The sequence below is a fragment of the Cyprinodon tularosa genome, unplaced genomic scaffold (assembly GCF_016077235.1).
Source record: "Cyprinodon tularosa strain WSP-4 unplaced genomic scaffold, ASM1607723v1 ctg311, whole genome shotgun sequence".
Taxonomy (NCBI): domain Eukaryota; kingdom Metazoa; phylum Chordata; class Actinopteri; order Cyprinodontiformes; family Cyprinodontidae; genus Cyprinodon; species Cyprinodon tularosa.
Genome location: NW_024039021.1, coordinates 149470 through 172627, shown reverse-complemented (window position 1 = coordinate 172627; position 23158 = coordinate 149470). Strand labels below are relative to the sequence as shown.

The window sequence follows — 23158 nt, the reverse complement described above, 5'->3', positions numbered from 1 at the left end:
TGTTTATATCACGAAGAGTTCACAGGAACTTAACATCCTCTGTTTCTTTTACTCCCCCCCCCCCCCCCCCCCCCCCGACCCCCCCTCCACCGGCCGCACAGTCAGAGGAAGAGCTGGAGTTGGTGAATGAGGTGAATAGACTTTCAGAGTTTCAGCCTCGTGGATGTGGTGTCAAGCTCTGTGTGATCTCACTAGCATGAGTGTGACACCATCAGCAGATGCATCCCATCAGGGTTCACCCAACTATGAGGGCAGATAAAGAAAAGGCGCTGGAGCATGAGAGCGACTCACTAACAGATGGATCTGCACCTGGTTGCTTCTGTTCATAGAAAGAATTTATTTGTAGGAATCTGGTGTCGTTTCTTTCTAGCCGTAAAACTCCCACCTTGTTCCTCTTCAAGGTGCTAAAATATGTAATAGATTTGAATATTTGGAATCTAAATTAAAGCTTTAAATAGAAATACGCTGAACTCGACTTATATGTGTGTGAAAAAAGAAAAACATCAGAAATGTTTATTTATTGACCATAATCTGTTGACGGCTCCACAAACAAGATGTTTTAAAAAAATTTATTTGTGCAGATATTCTCTAGATCATCAAGAACTGGACAATAAAGCAATTAAAAAAAATATGTCTCACAGTAGATACCGGATCAGTATCTATAGGAAATGGAGCCTATAATGCTTAAACTCGCACAGCATTCTGGGAGATGTAGGCAGAGGAAATGTAGCCTCTCAACCTCTGAATACCCCTAAGCGGGACTGACATCATTATAAATGTTAAATGTTGTGTTTCGATAAGGTTACATTTTAGATGTTGATTCATTATTGGAAATAGAAAAATCAAAAACAAATAAATAACATCCGATATCGATGATATGCAAGGCTATCGTCATATAGCCCTATGCCCAATAATTACCCCTCAGGTCTGTTCGATGTTTATTTGCTCATATCTTTGGGACCATTATTTTACTGAAAGTCCCAGTAAGCTATTTGCTAATTTAATAATGATAAATTAATGCGTGTAATAGGATAGAAATAAGGCAAGGCAAATTTATTTGTATAGCACAATTCAGTACAAAGACACTGCAAAGTGCGCTACATGATTAAAATAAAGGAAAATAAACAGAATCAAAGCAAGTAGGAAAAAAAAATAAAATAAAAAATGCAGAAACAAAAAAGAACATTAAAAACAGTTGGACTAAAGAAAAAGAAGTTGAACTAATGATGTTTCAGTTAAACTGTTTAACTTGAACAGTCGAAGGCAATGCTAAACAAATGTGTTTTTAATCTAAATTTAAAGGAACTCAGGCTTTTCGCTCAATAGGAGCTTTTGCTTCCTTCGACCCCTTCTATGGTGATTTTGTTTCTTTTCCTCTTTCTTTCTGAATTTAAGTAGACAATTAGAGCATAACAGAAAAAATTTTTATTCTGTTTTGTTTGATTGTTGAACAATTTCTTTTAGTTTTCTCTCAGACACAAGTTTTTTTCTTTAAAATATCCTGATATCAAAATTCCCTATGAAACCATTTAACCCGATAACGCTCCCACGCCGATGACATCGTTATAACCTCAATATACGAAAGAGAGTCTGTTAGAATCGCTAAAACAAAACCTAAGCATCAGCTGTGACTCAGAATATCTGTCTCACTGATATCACTGCCAAATGAAGCTTCTAGCTCCTCTTACCAACACACTGGAAAAATGATCTAGAAAAAATTTAATATTTCTCAAATTAAGTGTATTTACCCTTAGTTTGAGTCAGTAAATTAGATGATTTGCCAATGGGATGAGTATTTTTACTCTTAAAATAAGATATTTAGATAAAATGCACTTGGAATGGTGTTTTCTTATTTTAAATGTAAATTGTCTTGTTTCATTGGCAAAATGTCTCTTTTACCTTTTTAGTTCAAGAACAAATGCACTTATTTTAAGAAAAAATTACTTATCTAGATTTAGATTTTTCCAGTGCACAAGTGTTAGTCTAACAATCATTTCTAAGTATTTAATTTAAAATGAAAAGCAACTCTCTATTTCAAAGATGCTCTTCAGGTTTTAGAAATGATCAGCAAGTTTGATAAGAAAAAGGAATATTTCTGTCGCACTAGAGCCTGGGCACGTTTGTGCAACACGATGACTATACAGGAGGGAAGATTAAGGGAACTGGAGCAACCAGCTGACTCTCTGCTGTGTGTGAAAGCTGCTCAGCATGTGCATGTTTGGTTTCATCTGAGTGTCTCTGCTCGGAGGATCAGAGAGAGGAAGCTCCCAAAGTCTCCAACCTGGAGCGCAGATGGACATGCTAGCCTCCGATACTCTGACCCCATTCAGTCCGACACACACACCCGCACCTAAGCACACACACATTTCTTTGCATTTATATCCAGACCTCAGAGCAAGCAAACATCTTGTGTATTTTTTTTTCCCTGGGGTACCTGTCTGTTTACATTTTTCTAAAATAAAAAAAATAAATTAAGAAATCCATTCTGTGGCACACACTCATCTCTTCCTCCTGTCAGCCTTGTCCCTGCATGTGTTCCTACCAGCATGATTCTCCTGCACGGCGCTACATCTCACAACACCTTCCACCCTGACTCTACATAACGCCACCACCGGGTCCTGGTGACAGGCGTTGCCGTGCCAACGCCACCTCAAGATGCGAGTTTGTTCTCGTCTGTCACAACGATGTTAAATTGTCGCAGGAAAGTCATAAACCCGCAGGGAGAAAAGCAGCTGATGGAATTTTGTCGCAGAGAGCGGGACGTCTGAGGACGTGGCGTGATGTCGAGCAGATCTACGCTGCAAACAAATGAACTAATTAATTAGAATACTTTAGATTTCTTCTAAAGTATTCTAATTAAAGTTTTACTTAGCAGTTTAAAAAAGGCATCTGCTGAGTAAAACTTAGAAAATCCTAAGTTCTTGCATTTCTTTTTGTCCAAGCAGAGGGTACAAATAATTTATTATTTCAGCTCCATGTGAAACAGGCTGTTTATAGGGAAATATTTCAGTGGTAACTAAATTGTTCTCGGTCACATTGCAAGGTTTCTGCATCTCCTTTGCTGCACAGTGGAAGGCACATGCTAACCATTATAATCGTTTTCTGTCGAAAATGGATGAAGTCATGTGCTCTGAACTTCAACACTCCGCTCCATATAAGGAGAAAAAGGCATGATTTCTTGTGGAACCAGATCAGATTGTCTCATAACACAGAGCCAGAGCTCCCAGCATATACAGAGTCTGGCAGGGTCTTCACACTGCTCCACATTTTTAACATTTTGTCACATTAAAGCCACTAACTTTCATAGACTTGCTTGGCATTTTATATGACTTGCAACAAATAATATAAAGCAGTTGGTTGATTAAATAAAAGTAACATTACTTTTATGATACCAATATAAACAATCTAAAATATGGTTGAAGATGATGAGATAATTAAAGGTCAATATACATAGTTAAATAGTTAAAGGCTGCAGAAACATGTAGACTATACAATAATCACTGACTCTCCATTGAATTTCTGATTTATTGATTGTCTTTATTGATCTCAAAGCAGAGAAATTTACTCGTTAAATCAGCTCAAATAGTCAAAAGAGAAGAGGAATGTGCAAAAGGAAGAAAAAGGTGCATGGGCTACATACAGTATATATAGTGCATCCACAAATGACAGCTAGATAGATATTTATATTTATGTATATAGTTATTGAATAAGTTCCCAATAAAACCTGCACCTGTACCTGCAAGGACTGAATCCTCACTCTATGTCCTACTTTTCTCATTTTTCTCAGTAGAGTTTTGCAAACACTGGCTGCAGAGCTGCCTGCAGCTCTTTGGACCGCACCACAGTGGCTCTTAATGACTTGGGCTAAAATGAAAAAGAACCAATTAGTGTTTTTTATGATAAATACAAAACATATACTGCAGCATTTAGCAAAATCTTTCATTTTTTCATTGAGTTGCTCTGAATTTGTGCAAGAGAATGTGTTTTTATCTATTTTATCTATTATCTATTTCTTGATTTGTATTTATTAGTATGTTATTAGGTTTACAGATCTCTGTTTTTATTCCAACGAGACATACCATTCTAAATAAAGGTTAGATGCATACAGAGATACATTAGATCGGAAACAAATGTTGTTTTCTACAAACATTATCATCCCATACTTTTTTAATTGCTATTTTTTGCAAAACTAGACTGACTACCTTGTAAGCAAGATGAATTGTCACAAGATTCCTAAAATACGTATTGCTAGAAGCCAGGAGATGCATTTGCCTTGAAGGGACGTGTAAAATGTCAACGTATGAACCAGTGGCGGAAAGCTGAAACAGGTTTTACTTGGGACATCCCTTATTTCTTTTTTTTTAAGGGCAATAGAATGCCATTTCTACCTTTGTGGATGGGATGGGAGGCATTTGCACGTTCTTTAAGATGTTTGCATGTTAAGCGTTAACTCTGCTTATCAAGAAAGTGATGCCTCAAAACTGCTACTGCTGATGCATTTGGGAGCATTTTGCATGTGCCGCTTGATTTACCAAATAAGTTCGAAGATTTGTACTAAATCTCTACCTGAGGCTTTCCAGATGGATACTGTGTAGATTTCAAATTGAGCAACACGTATCAATCTAGCTTATGCCAGGGTAACAGAATGATGGTTTGCTAAAAATTAAAAAATTTTTGAGTACTGTAATTTTCGGACTATAAGCCGCAACTTTTCCCCCATTTTTCGACCTTGCAGCTTATATAACAATGCGGCTTATCTATGGACTTTTACAGCTAAAGGCCACTAGGGTACCTAATCTATGGATTTTACCATCCACCATGTTGAGGTCACATTTGCTTCAACACACAAGTAGGGTAGCCGCGAGCGCGGGAATGCGGAGGTCCTCCGGAAGCAGACTTCTACCGCGAGTGGTACGAGACAAAACGACTGCGAGAAAGATGGACATTGCGAGCGCAAGACAGTTTGTGTGACACCCTCATTATGGAAAACAGACCTACCGGTAGAAATAATAAATAGGAGCTTCCCAAACAGTTGCCCCTTTCTCGACAATCCTCTCTGTGCACGAACCATATGGTAATTAAACATAAAAAAACCTGCTGTTTATATCCAGGTGCGGCTAATAGTCCGAAAATTACGGTAGATAATTATCAAAAAAAAAAATTTCCATACTTTTTCATAAATCCATACGATTTGCAGCTCCAATAACTTTTCTTTAGATGGACTGAAGGCAACAAAGGCTTTCAGATGTAGAACAATACAAGAAATATGTATCATGTAATTCCAGATCAGAATCAATCTTTGCTAGTTTGTCACAAAAAAAGCCCTTAAAGCCTTTAAAGTTAGTGGTTGTAACATAAAACTGGCTAAAGGCTCAAAGGGTATGAATACTTTAACAAGGTAGCTTGAATTTACCTGAAAAAGTCTTAAAAAACATACATCACTGCCAGAAAAAGGCTTTTAGAAAGAGATGTTTCAGACTCTTTGCATGTTGGATTCCATCTCACATGAAGTTACATCAGAGCAAAATTGCCACAGGAAATAATAATTTAGTGTAAATTAAACTTCTCTGCACATAGAGGACATGCAGAACATTCAGACTTCAGTAGCTTTATAAAAGCATTTAAGTGGAAAACTTTTCCCCCCGCAGTCAAAATGAACTAATGTTGCTTTTATTACTCCATTTTTTTCCTCTTCCCAGAATGCTCAGCGGCTAGGTAGCTCTCAGGTGACTCAGCCGCTCACAACTCCAGTGGTTTCTGTGGCAACACCCAGCCTCCTGGCTCCCTTTCCCGGCATGCAGACGGCCTACAACACCGGTGAGTCCTTCAATGCGGCGCTGCCAGACACAGTGAGCCTTAACCGCATCCCATCAGGGCAGGGAGGACATCACTGCCAGCAGAGGTTGAATTCAAAGTCATGGAAAAGAGAAAAATTTAAGAAAAAAAACAATAAAGTCAATTATTTCCTGAAAAAAAAAATCTATTAAGTCTCATGAAGGAAAAGCTTGCAGTGTGCTGCCACAAACGGCTATGAATATTCACTTTGTTCATTGTGTGAGAGCTTCTGGAATGATTCCACTTCAAAGGTCCACATTAATATGGATTAGCAGTGATTAATATTGATGCACCAGAAAGTTGTATGATGTAAAACAATCCCCCTCCTCTCCATCCCCTCTTCACCCTCTCTCTCTCTCTTAATGTCTTTTCTTCCTTCCCCTAATCCCAGAGTACCAGCTGACGAGTGCGGATCTCACAGCCCTTCAGACTTTCACACCACCAGGGCTGGTGCCTGGCAACATGGCCGCCTGGCAGCAGCAACCGGTCGTCTCCCAGCAACAACAACAGCATCAACAGCAGCAACAGCAACTGACACTGGCATCACTCAATAACTTGGTGTAAGTTTTACACCTGTGACGTTTTCTGCTCGTTAGACTGATTCTCGCAGATTAACCCCACCCCCCCATCAAACACACACGCACTGATCTTTTACACAAACGCGCTTGAGCTGATTCAGTAAAAAAAATTGCAGCACATGTTCTAAAAGCATCTCATCCATACGAAGCTGTGGCATCACCCCAGCTGTAGTTCATTTATCTTGTGGTGACCTAGATACCCCCACCTCCTTACTCCCTTTGCGGTTCTGGTCTGATTTAACTCCTGGTGCAGACGCTAGAAGCTGTGCCATCCAGCACACAATCTGAAGAATGGACCGTCATGTTGTTTAGACCGTTTATAATCACTGCAGGAGTCTGATCTTTGGCTTTAGTAGATTTTATCCTGCAGAATATGAGGAACCGAGAAGGATGACCTCAGCTATGTAGTTTAGTTTTCATTAACCTTCTGCTGAACCGGTGTAAACATACTGTACAGCTGATATCTAATATTTCTTATTTCTTCTCCTGTGGCGGTTCTAGGTCTAAATTTTCAGGAGGGCCAAGGTTCCTTCATAAAACACAAAACAGGGAAATAATTCATTAATTGAGCTAAAGAGCTTAAGATAAAGCAGATAAAAACTGGGATCCTGATCCTAAATATGACTAAGTGTAATTTAAGGTTTCTATCAATAACATTAAACTTTAAAAGAAAAAGAAATGAAATTGGTCCAAGGTTTAAGTTTAGTCCAGGGGCCATAACAAGGCCCTTGACCAGTTCTAGAGGGGCACAGGCCCCTTTTGTCCCCTGGCTAGAACCGCCCATGGTCCAATCAGTTAGTCTCCTGGTTATTTCCATTAAAGATAAAGAAAAGAAAATCATCAGATATTTTGTTGATGTTTTTAAAGATATTACTTTAGTTTTAGTTTTTTTAAACTGATATTTTAGACGTTTTAAAAGCTGTTATATCCAAACGTTCGGGGAAAAAAAATCACTTTTAATGATAGTTATGCCACAGATTTATGCTATTTTTATTTTTGTCATAAGAGTATTACTTTAATAAATTTCCAGATATATATTTTTATTTTAATATTACTTAGTTTTAAAGTCATCAGGCTAATTGGCAGCCTGCTCTTCTGGAGTTTAGGTGGAGAATTTTATCAATATGAGACAAAAAGATAAAGAAAAATTTGTTTTTGTATTTATAGTTATTGTAGGATTTTATTCAAAGTGATCGGGCATCAAACGGGCAGATAGAGATGTAAGGATAACATGCAGCAAACGCAACAAGGTCAGGAATGGAATGCTGGATCGGGTACAACACTGCAGGTCGCCCTGAGTCGACTTTTTATTGCTCCGTTCGTCTTCTCTCATATGATGTGGAGAACAATAACGCACCTCAGATTTTAAAGGACTCATCAGCCTAAAGAGCGAAGCAGCTCAGTCTTGCTTTTTAACTGAATTCACTCCTCACTCACTAGGAGCATACAACAGCCTGGTAGACAGAAATAACCTGAAGATTTTCCAAAAGAGATGCAAATGCATCACAAAGCCAGAATCAAAGTGTCTTTTCTTTGCGTTTGTGTGTCAAATGCGATGCCTGTTGCTCTTTTAGTGCAGCTGAGAGAACGAACTCTTTTTTTTTGGCCCTCCGAGATTATGGGATAATTAGGTTTGTTCCAAGAGTTTTTTTTTTTTTTGTCACCTAAAGCTTAGATCTGAGGCTTTTTGAAAGTGTCACGAAGAAAGAGGGAACTGCTTCATTATGTCAGAAACAGCAGCTTGCTCGGCTGTTGAGTGAAAGGAGTCTCTCGGTGCTGCTTTCAGCCCTCAGAACAGAACCTGGGTGCAGCTGTGCGCCGGCGGCGCAACGCATCGCTTTAAGATTTTTGATTTTTATGCCGTAGAGCTGTCACTCTCCGCTGACAGACCCGTGATCCAACTGTTGGGATACATGTGGGCCTCAGATTCCTACGGTGGGAAACTAAAGAAAGGATGTAGATGTGGCTCAGCTGTCAAAGTCAGTTAAGGAGATAAAAGGGGGATTTGATTTTCTGTATGGAAAAGGATATTTCATTGTGGACTTTATGCTGGCGTTCAGATTGAATAACACTTTTTTTAAGCTTGAAATGAGTTTTAAAGTCTTTTTGAACAATCATATAGTTTCAGCTTGTATTTAATTTTAGAGACAGCTTCCTGATAACAATACAGATAAAGAAATAAGTTTAAAAAAAGACACAAGGCTGGAGAATAATTAATTCTTCTGCCTGACTGCAAACAAAAGTGCTCTATGAAAATATGATAATAGGTTGTTTGTTTCTGTCTACAGCAGTGACTTTGGGGGGTTTGAAATTTAACAACAGTTTATAGTTAACAAAGCCCCCCCCGAGCTCATGCTCAGCAGAACACGTCAAATTGTCATGTGAACATTAAGAACCGGCAGACCAGACTGTTAGAAATCCCTCTGCTACCAGATCAGCTGGTCTCAGATGCTAAAACGCAGCCTGCAGTCATTTCGTTCGCTTAATAATGCGACAAACATCAACCTCACATCAATACCCAGTGTTTCTCCCATTGGCTTTGTCCTTAACATCAGAACTTTTAATTTGCAATTAATAACAGAAACTGTGTAGCAGTATAATGGCCGTAGCATGATGCAGCATTAAGAGCTACAGAAAATAAAGTTTTAGCTTCAATACATTAATGCAGTGAAGAAAAAGAACCCCAAATAAATGAATAATTGTGCTTTTGTTTATTTGGCCTCACTTAGTTACTCCCCTAATAATTACTAATTAATAATTACCTTAAAATGGAGCTGAGGTATTGCATTGCACTCATTGCATTTTGTGCAGTATTTTTTGATGCAAGGCCTTTCAGAATCTATAACACAGGTATTATTATTTTTCAGTGAATGAGGTTTTAATAGGAATAGGTGGAGAACAGCTTTTCTACTTCTGTTATTTGCTGTTGTTTCTCAAAAAAAATGCATAACGATATTACAGCTTTCATTGATTTATTTCAAATTTGAAAAATTGTCTAGCCTGTAAGGTGAAAAAAAAAAAAGAACCAATTAATCGAATCGAATCGTATCGTGGTGTTTTTTGAGTATCGAAAATAATCGAATCGTTGGGTCAGGAAATCGACACTGAATCGAATCGCCATGATGGATGTGATTTACACCCCTAGTTGGAGCGAAATTTAGAGGTTAAGATTGGAACCGGTTTTAAAATTTTCTCTTTATTTCTTAAAAGACTTCGAACAGAATTAATCTACGTAAACATGTATTAAGCTAACAGGAAGCTAATCAGTGAAAATGCGGCAAAAACTGACATTTTTATTGGACATTTTAATGAATCCTGACCTCTTTCTGCAGTGATGCTGCCCCCTGCTGGTTGATAGATGGGGTTCATTCCAATTATGATTCTGGTTTTGTTATTGGAAATGTGACAAAAAGAACAAACACCTGAGATGATGATCCCTGAAACGTCGCTGTTCAGAACTCAATATGGCTGCAAGCATCACATACACGCTCTACAAACTTTCATTATTAACACATTCCTTTATTTTTTGACATTAAACACAGAGTTAAGAGGTGTTTATTTTTACATGCATGTAAAGTTGTCTCAGTAATGAGCAAATCCCTGCATTTCTGACATGCTTCCGGAGACGCTTTATTCAGGTCAGACATCATTACTGGGAGAAAAAGATCAACATTACTCTTCTAAAAGGTTACAAACGTAATATTTTAGAAGGAATAACTCACACAAGAAATACAACATGAGTTAAAAAAAGGTTCAAATGCAAGGTTATGGATGGGTCAGAGTTCAAGAATTAATTCACATCCTGATGAGTTTATTTGTGTATTAAATAAAACTCCTGTTTATGAATAAATCTAAATAAGCAACATCTCAACTTATCTCAACCTAAAAAAAATTTTTCTGGAAAGCTACCTCATTAGCTAATACCTTCTTGTGCGAAATTAGCATTTGAAAAAGAATTATGTATATTCATTAATCATAGAAAACAACCTAGGAGCCCAACTTCTCTCCTTTTGAATAATTGCTGTGTTAAAATAGCCAAAACATGCGAGCACAGAAATCAGACGCGGTTTTCCAGAATAAACAGGATTTATATTTCCAGCCATGATCATGCAGCCAGATGCTGATTGTGGAAGCAATTCAGCTCCTGCTGCTTTGACTCCAGAATCAGCACTGGGCAGACTCTCTGAGCCGTTTGTGTGTGCGAGTGTGGGAGCAGGATAACAGAATCGCTGTCACTGAAAACAAGGGAGCAGCACAGAAATGTGGGAATCTTTCCCAGCTCACCAAACGGTTCTCACAGCATCACGGAAAATCGTGCTGTCCTGGGACAGCAGGGGCAGACGTGGGCACTTGTGCAGCCCAGACTGTTTCTGCCTTGTTTTTGATTCCTCGCAGCGTGGCCTCATCGCCAGCAAACAAGCCCTCCTAATCAAATGGTGATTGACGGCTTGGCTGCGAGCCTCGCCTCGGCTGTCGTATACACTTTTCCTCTCTGCAGGCGCCACAAGGAAATTATTTCTGTCATCTTATTTTCTCCCATCCTTCCCCTTTTAATCATCCACTGCTTCCGTTTTTTTTTCTCTCGTTTCCGTCCCCTTCATCCAGGCCTAGTTAATTCAATGTACACCTGTTGATCTCAGCTTCCTCTCGACTCCCCGATCTAAACGTTAATCAGTGACCCGGCCTGTAAACCAGCGCCTGCAGAGCAGCGCTCATGGCCAGCTTCTACATTTATGTAGAAATACTTGCAGAAATGTGTCTGTTGGCAATTAATCTACATTTTTTTTTATCTATAAAATGATGTGAATTAATTAAAGCTAAACAAAAAGAAAAACTTTGATGAAAGATGTAAACAAAAAGATTTTTTTCACTTTGAAATTCAAGTTCTGCTTTGGATTTCTTTTTAATTAGATTTTATTTTTTTTGTATATCCTATTTTTCCTATTTCCTTTTAACATAGGTTGTATTTGGTTAAATATATTATAAATCTTATGGTTCTGCTGCAGCAAAGCTTCTTAACCCTATGATATTTCTTTCCCCGTGCTTCGCATAGGTGAGGAAGTGTTTTACTAAAATGCTGTTTAGTTTGCGCCCATCTTCTCCTACCTTTTTCCCCAAGTTTTATTCTCTTCTGTCCAAAGCAAATGTTTCCTCCTTGCAGAACTCCCATTAAAGTTCTACAGTCTCTCTGCTGTTCTGCAGACATGTGCTTTTATCCCATATAGTGTTCTCCATGGGGGGTTCTAGACAGGGCCCAACGGGGGCCAGTGCCCCTGTAGATCATGTCCTGGCCCCTGCACTGAAGACATAATACTCAAAGAAATTCTAATGATGAACCAACATGGTCTTTTGGATCTATTTATTTATTTATTTTTTTGCTTCACAAATTCTGTTTTACTAACTATTTAAAAACAATAAGGTGGTAGCTTAGGATCCAGCTTTTTCATCTGCTAAATGTTTTTTTTTTAAACAAATTAAAAAAAAAATACAATCATTTTTACAGCTGAATTTATCAGTTTTTCTATATTTATAATTCTGATTTTATAGAAAATGGCAATTTCAACCTGAATTAAGTCAAAAATACACAAAATTCCTAAATTATGTAATAATGTATATTCACCTAATAAGACATAGAATTTTAATTAAACTAAATTGAATAGAAATGTGACTTCATGCAGCTCTTTTAATGTATTTGAATCCCTGTACTGTTTTTTTATTTCATGTTTTTCTGGGCCCCCATGAAAACACAGTGGCCCCCTCCTGGCCCCCTGGTACATTTGGTCTAGAACCGCCACTGGTGTTCTCTATCTCAAATCAGGATATTTTAGGGGTTTTTAAACTTATTTTAGCACCTTGTGGTCTGATTTTAGCATTAAACGACCAGCACTTTCGGACATGGTTTGGTTCTTTACACCAGACTATTTTTAAAACGTTTAAATTAATGATTTCAAAAGCACTCTTTAAATCAATCAGCAGACACATAAACTTTCTTAACCTTCTTCCTGAAAACCGGCTGCCTTACAGTATCCCATGTTTTACACCTGACTGTATTGTACAGTATCCAGGGACTATTCAGGTGTAAAACCTTTTTTTTTATTCTTGTAAAATCCTCCAATTTCTTTACTTCAGATTATTTATAACTGACCGACACAAAGTGCTTCACCTTTAGGAAGTATATAAAAAAAATAGCTTTTCAAGGCAATTTTAGCTCCAGATCTTTGTGGCTATGTCTCTGAAACAGTCACACATCTCAATATTGAACACCTTTTCTTGCTCTTCTTTGTAAAATAGTCTGATTTGATGTAAACCTCAAATGAAAGATGATTTTCTCGTCTTATCGTCTGATTCTCGTTTAGATTCTATCTCATTCCAACTTCCAGTTATAATTCAAGCAAACTATTTCATCATCACTTGGAATATAATTTTTTAACCTTTTTACAAAGGCCTTTTTTATTCCTTCTTGTCTCTAATGAACCTCTGATGCCCACACAGGAAACACAAATAATTTTAAACGTCTTTTTACCAAATAAAAACCCGTATTTTACTGTGCAGACAACTGAAAAGGTAACGAGACAACTAAAGGCTATTTTTGCACTGGGTTTTATTTAAGGGAGGAAGAGTAAATTAGGTAGGATATAAATTATGCATCAACTCTTTTAGACTTCTAACCCAAAAAGAAAGAAAAGAATCAATCAATTATTACATTGATCAGTTAGGAGCTACTTTGTGTTGATTTGTCTTAAATGGTGTGAATACTTTTTAGAAAGCAATGTGTGGACATTGTAAGCCAGTGCATTTGCTCTGTTTTAGTGCAAATTGTTTGAAATAAAGAATAATGAAAAAAGGCTTTAAGGGGAAAGGAGATTAGTATTTCATCTTTTCTCAGAATCCCCCTCAGCCACAGAAATGCTTTTTTATGATCCATATTCCTTAAAGTGTCATTCTTGTCCCTCTTCAGCTTCCTTACTAACTGTGTCTTAAATAAAAAGACATTAGCAGAATGAGCGTCAAAGTGCTGAAAGGCTTTTTTTATTTGGTTCAAGTAATAAATCGTCTTTAAAGGCTAAGCTGAGGGTCGGATCAACAGAAGTTCAACCTTCAATAAAAAAAAAACTAAATACATGTTGAATGAGAAAATTAAAAGTCATATCCACAATCTGAATGATTTCTCTAAAGGATGTTTTATCACAAATTCTTTAACCCTTTATAGGGCGTTCAGTCAAATACTTTTAAAATCCAAATTTCAAGCCAATAGTGTTATTGGAATCCAGGAAGGAGCCTTATTACCTTTTTAATATGAAAAAATATGGATATTTTGATGGAAAAATGAATGTCAATGTAATAACAAGAAACACCAGTGAAGGAAAGAAGTCCTGCATGTGAATAACTGTCCAGCTTTCATACACAGTGTACACAGCTCTGTCTCTAACAACCTGTAACAAAGCTGTTAAGGCTTTTTATTTGACGACTGGCCTCCGTCTCACTGTTTCCCTGCTGTTATTAGCTTTCTTAAAATTGCTTGTCTTCTGTGTTTTTTTCCCCACCTCCCTCCACAGCTTGGCTTCTCAGTCCAACTTTCTCTTGGGCAGAGAGGATGGCCTCTGCTGGTACTGTACTCTCTACTCTCAAGGCATACAGCTTACAGCATGTTTCTCTCCTAACATATCTGCATGATGGGTTCTTAGCTAAAGATTTGAGACATTTTGGGGTGAAACTGCAACTGAAACCAGATTCATTTGATTTCAAAATGAGCTAAATTATCTAAAAATAAGTACAAAATGTCTGAAAATAAGTGTATTTGTCCTTAGTTTGAGCAGGTAAATAAGATGATCTGTTACCTGAAGATGTTTTTTTCTCCCTAAGATAAGATAATTAAATAGTATGCACTTTAAAATGTTGTGTTACCTGCTCAAATGAAGGGAAAATACCCTTATTTCAAGAAAAACATTTCTTTTTTTTATTTTTGCAGTGTAGATCAAAGATCTGCAGCTTCTTGATCTAAAAGCAGTTTGAATCATTACTGACCTCACCTTTTTTGTTAATATTATAAAAATCTGACTGCACTCTTTCAATGTAATCCCTCCTTGATGCTGCGTCACGGTGCCTCTTTGGTGATGAAAATCAGCAGTTAGCCCAAAAATAATCTTTATCCCTGCACCTTTATAATATACAAACATAAAAATACTGCCCAATGCTTGAACACATAACAATTTGATGCAATCCAGACATTTATTATTTAGATGAAAAAAGAAGGTTAGCTTAAAGGAACATAATAGTTTATATATTCTTAATTTTCCCCCTTTTCATGATTTTTTCCCCTTTATTTTGGTTGTTTTTAGATTAGTAACACTTAGAAAGTACCTTAATGTTCAAACTTTAAAGTTGAGGAAGAAGTCAAAGACATCCACTGCTCTTACCAAACTCTTCCTGATTATCAGGGACCTTCATGTGTTCACCAAAGTGACTTTCTTCAAACTTTTTAAACATTCAAAATCACACAGGAGAATTCATTGGCAGCAATTTCTACAATTCTAGCAACTAATGGTTGTCATGGAGACTTTGTGTCACTCTTTGCTCCTGATCGTTTAGCACTGAGCTTTGGAAATGTTATCTTTAACTTTCCTCCCATCCTCCTGACTGCTGATGAGATAAACTAAGACATTCTTCCAAACTTTCTAGTCACATATTTAGCTGTTATTAACTCCAATTTCATTTTTACACTGGAAAAAATGGAAATCTATGTAGATAAGTCATTTATTTCTTAAAAGAAGAGCATTTGTTCTCGGATTCAGGAGGTAAAAGAGACAGTTTGGCAATGGAACAAGACAATTTATACTTAAAATTAGAAAACACATTTGCATTGTCTTATTTCAAGTGCATGTTATCTAATTATCTTATTTTAAGAGTAAAAATACTCATTCTTTTGGCAAACTACCTCCTTTACCTACTTAAATTAAGAGTAAATACACTCAATTTAAGAAATTTTTTATTATTTCTGGATCGTTTTTCCAGTGTAACAATTATTTTTTTATTTTTGACTTAAGAAAATCTTCAAACATTTATGCTTTTATTTATGCAGCATTTCCCCCTTTTTTCCCCACTTCAAAGAAGAGGTACTTTATCGCATCTTAACCTCCGTAGCAGGACATCCTGGTTTGGTTATGTAGTTCCTGAAAAATGAAATCATCTTTAAAAAATAAGTTAAGATAAAAAAAAAATCATCTCTTGGTCATAGGGATCAGTTTTCTTCTCTCATCTCTTTTGGGAACCACAACAGCTCAACACACCTCTCTGCTTCTGGCTGTGCTCAATGTGCTGTTAATGTTTGGGTGGGGGTGGGGGGGGGATAGTCGCCCCTCTCACCTTCATCACTGTCACTGGTCTGCTGACTCCACCGATTTCTTTCACTCGCCTCAGCATCGGCACCCCAGTGGCACTCCCATCTATCTACCTGTACGCGGCGGAGCCACTTTGCGCCGGTTTGATGAAGTAGGCACAGGAAGAGACGAACTCGCTGCCACACAGCTGTGTGTCTTTGTGTGCTCAGAGAGAAGCTGTATTTATATGTAGGACAGTAAGCGTGTGTGTGTGTGTCAGTTAGAGGAAAAGTGTGAGAGCAGACCCAGATTGCCTGGAGCAGTGCTGTCTTAAAGTCCCCTCTGTGTGCTAGTAATTGTGCAAGATATATTGCTGCAGATGGCTCCTGATATGACATATTAGAACACACCCGAAGGGGCGAAAAGTGGTAATTGGGGGCTTCAAATTCACATCTACTGTGTCACGCTGTGGGAGAGGAAGAGATGGAAGGAGCCCAATCCCCCCCAAAAATATAGAAAAAAAATCTTGTATTGAGCGTCAAAGGATGCAAAACTTAGTGCAGCGTCAACAGGCGGCGTCAGCCGCAGTGACAGCTCTGACTTAGCCTGCAGCCAGTGGAGGAGGTGAAGGCTGAGTGAGACTGTGGAGGGGCTGATCAAAGAGCCGTGGCAGGTCGACAGGAGGCGGGTGACACCCAGGAAAGCTTTTTGGCATGCCGCTTCTATCCCGAGCATCTTAGTGAAACGTGAACTGAAATTATCATCAGAGAGAGTTTAATCAAAGCAAAGCCGCTTCTTCTTCAAGCCGCCATCAGAGAACAGCTTTCAGAAATGTCAGATGTCAAACATGTTTGCAGAATCAGATTTTTTTTTATCCGGAAACTTTGGTGGTCAAAAGCGTAACTTGTGAGTGCTATTGCTGATTTTAGCTCGAAGCCACTTCCTTGAGTTTACGGGAGGCCTCTGTGGGTCGTGGAAGTGAAACCCGAAAGATAAAAAATTGTTCTGCTGATGGATTCGGGAAAAGCTGCCGCTTCTGGGAAAACTTCTTTTTAGCTTCCTTTAAGCAATAAACCAGCTGGAAATTTCACCTTATCACATTTTCAAACTAATCACAAACTTCAGGCTATTTTATTGGGATTTTATGTAATAGAACAGAATAATTTGGCTTATAATGAAGTAGAAGAAGAATTACACATGGGTCTTTAATAAAAAAAATAATAATCTCCTTTTACTCTGATACAACTGCATAAAATTCAGTTCTTCTTCAAAATGGCAGCATTTAATAAACAGAAAACAATTAAACTTTGGCATAAAGTCTGTGTTCAGTAAGCAAAACACCAGACATTTAAAGCAGGGGTGGGATGTTAAACTATATTTGAAACTTTTAATAACTTAATAACTTCTGGTTACTATTTAATTGAAACGCAATCCAATATTGCATGGATACCAAGACCTAAACTGAGAGGCTGAACAAGAACAGAATTGGTTTTAAAATGCAAGAGTCCATGGTTAGCCTGGATGGGCTAGAGATCCATACTGAAATATTCATAATTTATTAGTGATGCATTTAAAATATACATATTCTATAAAAAAAATTGCAGTAAGAGGATTTTGTGATTCAATTAAATTAAATTCAGTTTATTTCTATAGCGCCAAATTCACAACACGTCATCTCAAGGCACTTTACAACCAGATCATCCAGTCAAATTGATTTAAAGTTTTCTATCTAAGGAAAACCAGTTGATTGCATTGACTCATTGACTCAAATACAATCCCTCACACTAAGCATGCTTGTAGCGACAGTGGAGAGGAAAAACTCCCTTTTAACAGGAAGAAACCTCCAGCAGAACCAGGCAATATAAGAAGTTATATTTGTAGAAAGCTTTTTTAGGGAAACATTTAAAAGAAGCTCCTCTGCTCAGATGAGACTCAACTTGAGTAACTTGGTCTGCATGCAAACATTTATACAGATGAAAACTAAAGCTGCACATGTTCCTGAACGCACCATCCCCAGCATAAAGGCTGACGATGGCAGCTTTTCACGAGCAGCAGAAAATCTGTGCAGAGCTGAAGTAAAGATCAGTGTAGCTTAATAAAGTCAGTTTGATCAGAAAACATGTAAAAGGATGGAGAACCTGACTTCAGATCCTCTTTATCTGATCTCATTGGGCTTCAGCTAAACTACAGGGAAGAACAGGAAAATATTCACATCCATTAATGTCTAGATTAGCGAAATGTTCTCCAAAATTCATACAGTTAAGGTCAAAGTTGATTCTACATGTTTCCAAATCCATCTTCATTGTTTTTCTATGAATTCCCCTGTCATTTAATGCTCTATGTTATCAACATTATGGTAAAATGTCTCATGGACTGTTTGTAGAACATTTGAAATGGGTAGAAATTCATTTTTAAGGATCTGTGTTTATAAATCTAGAATATCTGTGACAAACTTGCCCTGGAATCTATTTTCTATAATAAAAACTCACATTTATGATCTCAGTAAACAATTTAAGAATTACAAAAAGTTATAAGTTATCTGAATCTGTAGATATCTTTTATGCACAAGACAGAACTTCAGAAATCACTTCCTGTCAGTTGGTTAAAGAGATAAAACCCTTTCCATTTTACCAATGGAACATGACACTTTAGATTTAAAATAAGAAAACACAATTGCATTGTCTTATTTCAAGTACCTTTTACTAATTATCTTATTTTAAGAATAAAAATACTCATTCCAGTGGCAAATTATCTCATTTACCTACTCAAATTAAGGGTAAATACACTTAATTTATGACATTTTTACTTACTTCTGGATCGTTTTTCCAGTGTATGAGACGGATTAACAAACAAATGCAAATACTGTGGAGAATCTGATGCAGTTGATAACGAAGTGAAAGCTTTAAGAGTTGTGCTCCCTAACTTTAACACAAAGGAGAAGCTGAACATGACAGATGATCCTTAAAATGCAAGTGTTCACTTTGCTGGAAGTAAAGAAAGCAGAAAGATGAGTTGATGACAGTCAGCAGTTTGCATTGTGGAGCTGATTGAACAGAATATAAATGTATTCAGCAGCAATGCTCATCTTTAGCTGTGGAACCTGACAGCAAATCCAATATGCAGGAATGATTGTGCTGCATGGCGTAATGACTCTGCTGTAATGTGCTCTGCTGTGTCTCTGCTGTCCGTCTGCTGCGCTCTCATCCACCGGCTTACAGCTTTGCTTGGCTGTCTTTGGTTCTTCCTCTCTTGGCTTTTACCAGTTGCACACTCAGTGTATGTGTTACATCTACATGCCTTCATTTGATCACTCTGGAGTTTGTGTTTGATTCTTCATTTTAACCCTCTCCGTCCCGTACGTTAATTATTGCCTTACCTCTCTTGTTTTTCTCTCCAGGTCAGTGGGCCCTGTACCTCAGAGCACCGCACTCACAGTCAACACAAACCCCAACGTCAACATCAAATCAGAACCCGTATCCCCGAACCGTGACCGCAGCACCCCCAGCTCCACCGGCGGTGCGGGTGCTCAGATCCAGGGACAAGGTCTGGTGGCGGTGGCCTTCCCCGGCAACCAGGGCCGTTCGCCCGTCGACAGCCTCAGCAGCAACGGCAGCTCCTACGAGGGCAGCGACAGGGACGACGGAGCCCAGGGTCGAGGCGGGGGACAGGACTTCCACCACCAGGCGGGAGGCGGAGCTCAGCAGTCCACCATGATCCTCCTGCGGCCATCTTCAGCTGAGCCTCAGGAGCAGGACGGGACGAGCATCAAGAGAGTGAGATTGGATAACTGGGTGACATAAAGAAGAGAGGAGAGGAATGGACACATGGGAGAAGGAGATGTGTACTTTGGCTTGTGTACATGCCCCCACCCCCCTCCACCAGCTCTGATACCCCCCCCCCCCTCCCCCTTTGAAAACCCACAAAGAATAAAACAACCATTGACCCGGTAACTTACTCCTCATGCAGGAAATGTATTCATGCACAACACAAGCATGCAAACACACTCATGTTGCACGTGTGGACACTGATGCTCAGCTGTACGGCGATGTGCGTTCATTTTGTACTTTGATGTACTCCAAACATGACCCCCCCCCCCGTGGGTTCAGCCGACGATCCAGGGATTACTCATCAAACAAATGACCATGTTGGACTTGATCCGGCTGCATTTCTGGTTGGAGCGAACAAGTACGTTTTCAATCAGGCAAAAAAAAATTGGACTTTTGAACTATTTGACAGACAAGAGACAAAACAAACCAGGCTTGGTTACCCAGAATGCCCTGCAATTGGTTTGTGAACAGATCCGACTCTTTCATTCTCCTCTCTCTTCTCCCTCCCCAGAAGATTTTGGTCCGCTCTGACAGGTCTTGGCTCTAAAATTGGAGCCATGAACGTCCGAATCCGTCCGCCCGCCACTGTGTCTGGTTCTTCTTTTCTCTGGGCGGTTTTTGAGTCGGATTTCGCTCTCCTGTCCTGACTGTTCAGACTTTAGATTAATTTCACTTTTTGAATATAAAGACACTAAAAAGAGAAACTTGCTTCTCTGTCCGGCCGCGCTGGCAGGCAGCTCCATCAACAGTGAACATGAAAGCGGACCCTCAGGTCTCTGCCGAATCAGAACCGTGCAGACTAGCTGTAAGACGAGGAGCATCATTTGGTTGACTGCTTTTCTTTGAATCAGGGATGAGCTGCGGCAGCTCGGCGACACGTGACAGAGTCTCATCGCTCGGCCCACACCGTGTCTGAGAAAGCTGCGTGTGTTTGGTGTGTGTGTGTGTGTGTGTCGTTTGTGTATACGGGTTTGTTACCTCAACTGATTGTCGTTTCTTTTTAGCAAGTAATTGGACAAATGTTCACTATTGAGTTTCATCCTTGAACACACAACTGCAATGCACACAGCGGAAATTATTTTTGTGGTAGCTGATGTTCAAAGTCAGGGGGGGCGGGGGGGGGGGTATATAAACAATCTGTAACCTTTGTGGCTTTTTGTGTGGCAGGGATTAGGTGTTATGAAGGTAGAAATAAATAGGTCATATACAAGTATATATATTTAAACACCTTTAGAGGGTTGCAAGTGCAACTCTGCATCTGAGGCTATAGACTACGGCAAACGACAGGGATTGTATATATTTATACAGATATATTATATATTATATATTCGGCAGGATATCCCTTAACATGAGATTTAAAAAAAAAAAAAGTTGATTCTCAGTATATCGGTCAATCTTTTAAAAAAAAACATTTTATTTATGCGTGTTCTAGGTGTAAAATGTGGCTTAGCCAAGAGATGGCGCTGTACAGGCAGAAAGGAAAGCAGTGGCGACTCGGACTGTTTATGAGCGAGCAATGGACTCTGTCTCTGATGGAGTGCACTTTACATGAACCCCCCCCACCCGACTCCTTCACACCCGACCGATGAGCACAGGCTGAACACAGGAGGGTAAGACTGATACGCCAAAATAAACTAGGTTTTATTCAGATATGAATGAGCATTACTATGGTCTGCTTTTTTTTTAAATATTCTGTTTTAAAACCAATTAATTGAAATAATCAAGGAGATAAACATAGAAGCAATGCCTCTCTTCAAAAATTTCTAAAGAAAGATACATAAATAAATGAAAACATCATTTAAAAATAAACTTTTTTTTTGGTTAAAGCACATAATAATATTTTGATTATTCTTTTTAATATACTTGGACCAGTTTTAGTTTCTAAATATGTGGTAGTAAGAATATCACAGATTGAATGCCAGCATATAATAGGAATTAAACATAATTGGTAAAACTTTATTTAAAAAAAAAAGATCCAACTTTTAAATGTTGCCTTTGATCATGTCATTACAATTCATTTTTTATCAAAGCTATTGCTTTAATTTGAGTCCTAACATTAATATTGGAAGAACCAAAAAACATGAAAGTTAAAAAAAAAACTGATTTATAAATAAGGGATGTAAATTTAATAGAAAAGATGGTAAGATTAAAGGAATATTGAAAATTATAAATATTTGCTAATGTTCAGTTTGAAGTGAAATAAATTTTAATCCTTTGAGGTAAAGTCTAAAAAGCTGAAGTTAGCTGGTTTATTAAGAGGGTTAGTTGTTCTTTTTAAGCTTTTTATTTTACAGACATGCTAAGCTGTGCACATCGTTACAAACGTTTCCTTTAGTCCACTGATAAATATAACTGCTCTTCGAAGGAGGCCTGGTTGTGTGTTTTGCTGTTGACTTCATCCTTTTTTTAAGGTTGGAATCAGCTAACATACGCAGCGGACTTACAGCTAGCAACAACATGGTGTGTTTAAACTTTAGAAAGAGTAAAACTAAACTTTATAACCAATTTAAATTTCAAAGGTTCATTAAATTTTGTCGTTATAAAGTAATACCTCAGTGGAGGAGGCGGGGCGCTGATGCTGAGGGGCCCATGGAGGCCCCACATCTCCAAATCACACAGATCAGCAAAGCAACCCACACACTATCCTGCTCACTGGTTTCTGCTAAAATTGATCAGTTAGCCTCACACCCAAACACAGATAGGAAAAATGTAAAGATGCCAAGGAAGTCCCCTAGATCTTTATCTGATTAAACTTTGTCTTTCACTCCAACAAAAAGCCATGTATCTGTATTTAAAGGACCTCTCCTTCGCCTGTTACTGGTTGGCTGTAGTTTTATACTTTGGAGAGTTTTTTAAAAATCCTACGAGGATAAAAGGGTGTGAAGGATGTCATTTTTCTACTCTATAAAATAAAGTGTCAAACGGTGATTTCTTTCGGGGATTTTAGTGAGTAGCTTTTTAAAGCCGTGATTGTGAAAAAGTGGAAGTTTGTGTATTTATTTTTCCTGAAAAGCACTCTTGGCCTCCGTCCATTTGCCGGTGAAAAGCCCTGGAGGCAGAGTTTGAGTATCATTTGATTTTAAGCCGGAGGTTTCTGATCTTTTAATGACTACCTCCCAAATCCTACACAGACTTGTCGACTTTGGGCTTTACCACATCCAGTTGCCACATCCGCATCCCGGGCGGGCCCCCGTCACCTCCCTCTCGCCCCTGTCACTCACTCACTGGGTGTTTATGTCCTCTCTGGAGGCTTAAACCTCAAATATTGCACAAACACATCGATATGTCATTGCATACACACTCATCTGCTAGTTTACTCCGTGCACAAAGTGCGGTTCCAACGCTGAGATAAAGTTAATTTAGTTTCGGGGTCAATTTCACACGTAACACAGCTTCATCAAGTTCTGCTCAATTTAGAATAAGTTCCCATTTTCTTTATCTCTGTCTGTCACTCTCTGACACGCTCTCATCCTCGGTTTGACAAGCTTCATTAACGCTTGTCTGAGTGCGTGGCAGAGGGGAAGCGCAGCGTGAAAAAAAAGGACTTTTAAGACTGTTGTGCCCAGAGCTTCGAACAAAATCAAATTGTAAGTCAGAGAGG

At 38.4% G+C, this 23158-nt stretch overlaps 1 protein-coding gene across 1 annotated transcript in view; it reads left to right on the top strand.

Annotated features, from left to right (window-relative positions):
• mef2d (myocyte enhancer factor 2d) overlaps positions 1-21518 on the top strand; it is a 157731-nt gene extending 136213 nt beyond the window's left edge. Inside the window, 4 exon segments of the mRNA XM_038292410.1 lie at positions 5700-5817; positions 6227-6395; positions 13970-14020; positions 19128-21518. Coding sequence (XP_038148338.1) covers positions 5700-5817; positions 6227-6395; positions 13970-14020; positions 19128-19530 — 741 coding nt within the window. The 3' untranslated portion in view covers positions 19531-21518.
• Positions 21519-23158: the final 1640 nt, after the last annotated feature.